Source organism: Tupaia chinensis, unplaced genomic scaffold (assembly GCF_000334495.1).
Source record: "Tupaia chinensis unplaced genomic scaffold, TupChi_1.0 Scaffold144682_1, whole genome shotgun sequence".
NCBI lineage: Eukaryota > Metazoa > Chordata > Mammalia > Scandentia > Tupaiidae > Tupaia > Tupaia belangeri.
The window spans coordinates 1,472,084-1,477,772 of record NW_006204543.1 but is presented as its reverse complement, the minus strand read 5'-3'; the positions used below and the strand labels follow the sequence as shown (position 1 = coordinate 1,477,772).

General features: G+C 58.3%; 1 protein-coding gene across 2 annotated transcripts in view; it reads left to right on the top strand.

The window, feature by feature from the left end:
• Positions 1-5,689, top strand: part of GABRB3 (gamma-aminobutyric acid type A receptor subunit beta3) — a 43,406-nt gene that overhangs the window by 241 nt on the left and 37,476 nt on the right. For both annotated transcript variants that reach the window (XM_006167244.1, XM_006167243.2), the window contains exon 2: positions 4,230-4,450. In XM_006167244.1, coding sequence (XP_006167306.1) covers positions 4,245-4,450 — 206 coding nt within the window. In that variant the 5' untranslated portion in view covers positions 4,230-4,244. The remainder of the gene's footprint in view (positions 1-4,229; positions 4,451-5,689) is intronic.

Sequence of the window (5,689 nt, the reverse complement as noted above, 5' to 3'; positions counted from 1 at the left end):
CTCAGGGAGACAGGACGGAGCACGGACCCCCAGGAGGAAGAGTCGGGACTGGGCAAAGAGGGATGCTCTCTCAGTGACCACCTGAGCCCTGACGCAGAGTGAATTTTAAACAGAGCTGCAGGGAGACACCCACAGCCAAGTCCAGGAGGCTGCAGGGGGCGTTCAGTGACTGTCACGTATGGGGAAGGGCCACTGTAACAGCACCATGGACGGGGAGAGGGAGGCCAGCTCTGGTCCCTGGGGAAGCACAGCCAGCCAGGCGCGAGCAGGGCAGGAGGGGTGTTTTCACTAGTACTGTCGCCACTTTTCCAATGGTGTTGAGCTCTCATTTGAGATTCGAGGCTAACCCACTGCAGAGGAAGGCAGGCGAGGTGTCCAGTGCGTCTCGGGAAGCAAGTGTGTGTCTTGGTAGCCCTGACTCGCGTGCAAACCGGGAGCTGAGAGGCAGCGAATGAAGCCTCGGTTAGGCCCGGGCTTTCCATACGGCAGGATCAGGCCGAGGATGTTTTAAAGCCCGTTTATTTCTCCCATCGTGGGGAGGTCCCAGCAGGATCTTTGCGCCGGGCTCCACCCCAGCCTCAGCCAGCCTGGGTCACAGGCTTGCACGCATGTGCCTGGCATGCACAGCGAGACCCAGGACAGCAACCAGGCACCTTCCCACACGGTCCCGCTGCGCACCACGCCGGCCCCGCTCAGGTTTCTCCCTATGTCTGCCGTGAATGGTGAAATGGTGGGGTTCACCAGATAGAGAGGGTCCCGGGCCCTGGCGCCGGGACCTCCTCTCAGGGCTGACGGCCCTGCTCGGATAACGGAAGGGGAAGGCAGCTCTTCCTAAGGCCTCCGATGCAGCCAAGTAACGGCCCAGCGCTTTCGCAAAGTGAGCGTGCTCAGTCTCTGCACGAGAGAGTGCTGAGGCTTGGCGTGATTAGCGACTTCCCCAAGTACACGCACGGCAGAGGTGCCGCTGGCGGTCCGCCCAGCCTGCTCCGCCACACCCCGCAACGCTGGTGGCCAGCCCTGGGCGGGACGCGTCCTCAGCCACGGGCACCTCCCTCAGCTGTTCCTGGGTGCAGCTGGCTTAGGGTGAGCTCTCACAGTGTCTTCTGACCCCCGAGGTGCCCGTCCTGCGGGCCTGGGTCGGCACAGCCGTTGTGTTTTCTGTACTTCCGTGACTCCAGAAGGGTACCCGTGGTATCTTCCTACGCATGTGAAGAAAAACGTGTTTTCACGTGTTTTTCACGGTTCCTACCCTCGCCAGTTCCTCAGATGGCTTTAGGAGACACTGGTTTTCGCCAGCCCTTCCAGGGCAAACAGAGGTGACAAGCTCACTGTGTGAACACGCGTGGCACATGGGTGGAGGCCTGAGACATACGTCCCGGGGGCCTTTCGGGGGTGCAGAGGATGGAAGCGGTGCAGACAGGCTCGGCAGCCCTCTCCCCATTTGCACAGCGGTCCCCTCCACTGCCAGCCCTGGCAGCGTGTGTCCCTTACATACGTCTTTGTAAGTCAGAGGACGTGGCACTCAGGGAAGCACGCCCCCCTGGGACGTGGCTGTGCCGCAACCCTTTTCCCTCCATTTCTACCCCGTCAGGACTTAGGGATGCACACACAAGCATCTGGCATGTTTTCAAACCGCTGGGCTGGGATTCGAACTGTAGTCGGCCCTGTGCTGCCGGGCCAGCCCGGGCGTGCACTGCCCTTGCGTTGTTGCACACGTGCTGCTGAGCCGGGTGCTCCCACGCTACCCCTTCAGAATGTGGCAGCCTGCACAGGGACGGCAGCACCTCAGACAGCCAAGTAGCCCCCACCCCCGTTTGCAAGGTCAGTAGGAGGCCGACCCAAGACTCCAGCGTGGCTGATTCCAAAACACCCTCGTAATCATTCTCATTTTCCGTGGATCAATTCTTTTCGTTTCCCCACTAGACTGGGAACTGCTTAAAGGCTGCGGTTGTGTCTTCCTTCTCTGTGGGTCCCTGGAGCCCAGCCTGGTTCTTGGCTCATGGTGGACACTCACCGAGTGCTTGAGGCAAAAGGGAGAGAGGAAGAGAGGGAAGCGGGAAACGGCAGCGTGTGGCTTCACCACAGGGAGACCTCGGTCTCCTCCGAGTCTGCGTGGGAGGAAGGGTTCCTGCAATGCTGGGTAGTCATTTCCAGGCCATTAAAATGGAATAGATCAGAATTTCCTAAGTAAATTTTGTTAGTTGAAGTGCCAAGCCTCCCTCGGCCTAACTTTGGTTGTAGAAATGCCTGCAGCAACGTCGCTGCCTAGGGCTTCTGTAAGCTCTGGAACGACGCCCCACCCTCTCTGACCGGACGCTGCCGAGCCAGCTGCAAATGCAGGTGCCCGTGGACCTTACAGCTGCAGCCACGCTGGATTTGGCCGGGAGACTGCACGTCTTTCTCGGGGTAGTCGCCTTCCCTTCACAGCTGTGCTGAGGAATCTCGTCAGTTACCTACGCGCAGAATAAGGAGCAACGTTTCTCCTTTCCAATATGTTTTCTTGTCGTTTTGATGCAACAAATGCGAGAGGTTTGCACACAGGCAGGGTGGACCGTGGCCCGCGCGAATTACTGCCCTGCTTCGAGCCGCCTGGGTCACACACCTGAGCCCCAGCGGAGGTCTCATGTTGTTACTTCGATGTTGTTGACGTCCAAATTGTCTAAGGGGCTTTTAAGGGACAGTCTCTGATCTGTAAAGGCTCGACTCCTGGCTGCTCCCGTTCAGGAAGGCCTGCCTGGCGCCCGTCCCTGTAGTCAGGGCTCCTCCTCAAGCCATGAGAACCAGCAGCTCTGTCCTCACCTCCCCAGATGGACCTCGCCCACCCTCTTCCTTCCCATTTTCAGGGACGTCTGCTCTACCTGGGGGTCTCCCAGTCTCCGTGTAACGATGTGACATGTTAGCATGGGTGACTGCGTGCTGGTCTGGGGTCTGGGCCCCAGAGTGGCAGCATTGTCTGGAACTGTAGCCTCCTGCAGCTCCTGCTCAGCAGTTTCACGGTGTAGGTTGTCTTATTACCCAGGTCTGGCAAGGCCAGCGGAAGAGAGGACGGGAGTCCCTCCCAGTCCCTACCAGGAGGGGGCACACCACGCCATAGGGCACACGGGGGCTCAGCAGGTGGACAGAGGAAGAGGGAGCTCCAGGCGTGAAGGCATTTACTGTGTTTTCTTGGGAAGGGACGAGACAGGTAGGGCGGCAGCTGGGTGCTGGCTGGTCTGAGTACCCTCGCTGGCTCTGGGGCACAGGGCTGCTCGGCTAGCTGGTCCCTGGCCCCCATGGGCTGAGGGCAGCGGATGGTGGCCTCAGAGGAAGGCAGAGGAGGTGGTTGGGCCCTGGATTGATTGGGCTGCACGTGGAAGGTGACCTCCCCCGAGAGCTGTTTCCTGTACGGGAACTGGCCAGCTCTGGGAGGGACCGTCCCCACATGGTCAGCAAGATCCCAGGTACTGAAGCATCAGAACACAGGAATAAAAGACTTGGTCAACCGGTCGGCTGTGCCACTCCGCTGCATGGAGGCTGTCCGGGGCTTTCGCTGGCTGCAAAGCTGACCCTCGAGCGTCTCTACCTCTGGCCAGAGCCATGGGGTCTGAGCTTGGCCACCACTCTGCACTCTTCGCCCACACCCTGCGTTCCAGCAAAGCCCACCACTCAGGGCTTCTGTCGACGCCGTAAGAGCAGTGTGCCCGTGTGGTTTCTAGCCCTGCCTGCTGTCTGCCTCCCCGAGACAGTGTTCAGTGCCACCTCTTTGCTCCATGTGGCTCTCAACTGAGGGGGCATGGCGGGGGTCCCCCCACTCTGCCTGCACAATCCCGCCTCACATGCCACCTCCCCTTCGAGCTGCAGGAAGTGGCTTCCTTTGCGGACGGTCTGCAGCTAGCGCTCACCGCTGTGGGTGGTGAATGCACCTGTGTATCTGGGGATGTCCCGTTCCCTGCCAGCTGCGGCAACCTGTTTTTTTCACCTGTTGGTTGGTTTTGGCCTTTATTTCTGTGGTCACCTCCGGAGGTTCTTTTCCTAAGTAAAACGGAGGATGCAGATGCGTGACACACACCTGTCCGTGTGCCCGGTACAGCCGGCATCTGCACCCTCAGCAACGCCACCACTGCCTGTCAGCCTGCAGGCGCAGCGGCCTGTCCTGCTGTTGGCGCGGGGGGCTAAGACTTGAGCTGGAATCTGGCCAGCTGAGGGCGGGACACCGGTTTCTAACGGCTTCTCTTTTCTCTCTCCCCCAGGATTACACCTTAACCATGTATTTTCAACAATACTGGAGAGACAAAAGGCTCGCCTATTCTGGGATCCCTCTCAACCTCACGCTTGACAATCGAGTGGCCGACCAGCTGTGGGTGCCTGACACCTACTTCCTAAATGACAAGAAGTCCTTTGTGCACGGAGTGACAGTGAAAAACCGCATGATCCGCCTTCACCCTGACGGCACGGTGCTGTACGGACTCAGGTCTGTCTGCCACTTCGCAGCCTCGTGCGTGCTCGCGTGGGAGGCCCTCTCAGCATGGTGATGGTAACTGAGGCCGGGCCCTCCGCTTAATTAGAACACATCCGTGGAGCACTCTGAGCCTTATAGGGGAAGCCTCATAACCGTGAGATTCGGGCATTACTGTTACTGTAAGTAGCCGCCGTTGGATTGACGGTGTGTAATTGGGTTACCCTCTCCAAAAACACAGCGTCCCTCAGGGCGGAGTTCCCATACCATGGCCCCACAGGCCTGTAATTAATATGGCCGTGACACAGCAGAGGCGTTAATAAAGTTTTTACAACGCTATTTGCCATTGAATAAAAAACCTGCCTGTTGTGCCTGTCACAGGGGGAGCTTGCTGAGATGGTGCCAGGAATATTCATGGGAGTGACGCAGTGAGAGCTCCTCCGATCAGAGGCCTCTCCTGGGTCTCACAGTGCCATCCCTGGACCCAGGAAACTGGCTGTCTTCCTGAGCCCACGGAGGTGGCCTGGGCTTCCCTGGCGGCACTGGAAATCACCAGCCCTTCCGTGCGGTGCCGGCTCTGCCGGGGCTAGTCATTCAGGAGTCACCTTGCTAAAGGGGCTCTCCAGCGCCTGGCATCTCGCATGCGTTCTGCACTGGTTGTTTTCTAATCGTATCTCAGGGGCACAGTGCCTGGGCGACTTCCTGGGTCTCCTGGCTGCACAGGGCCTGGGGGCCTTCTAGGAATGGACTGTCGTGGTGGGGGAACACACGTGGAGATGTTGGAAGTGAGCTGCATCTCCGAGTGGCGAGTCTGCAGCGTTTACCCTGAGACTCCCGCTCGCCCGGGTGAGAGCATAAGGGCTTGTGTCTAAATCTGCGTTGCTGTTTCACTCGGGGCCTCGGGACGCGTAAAGGGAATTATTTAACGTTGCCGGAAATAGAAATGCTGAGTGATTTTCTCAGAACCACAGGACATCGAGTGAGAACTGGGATGTTAGCAAAATTAGGCTTCGTTAGCTGTAAGAGGAAATGTGGCTCAGCCGTGGTGGTGCTCTATGCAGAGTCTAGCCCGGTGTTTCTTGGGGAGCTTTTCAGTGTTTCATATTTTTGCCTAAAAATGAGAGGCAGGGTTGTGAAGTTTGGGAGGTTCTGATAAGTACATCAGCTGTACAAAAATTACCCGAAAATCTTGGACCACAAAATGAAGAGGCCTTTAACTGTCCTCCACCGCCCCCCAAGTGGAACAAGCCTGCC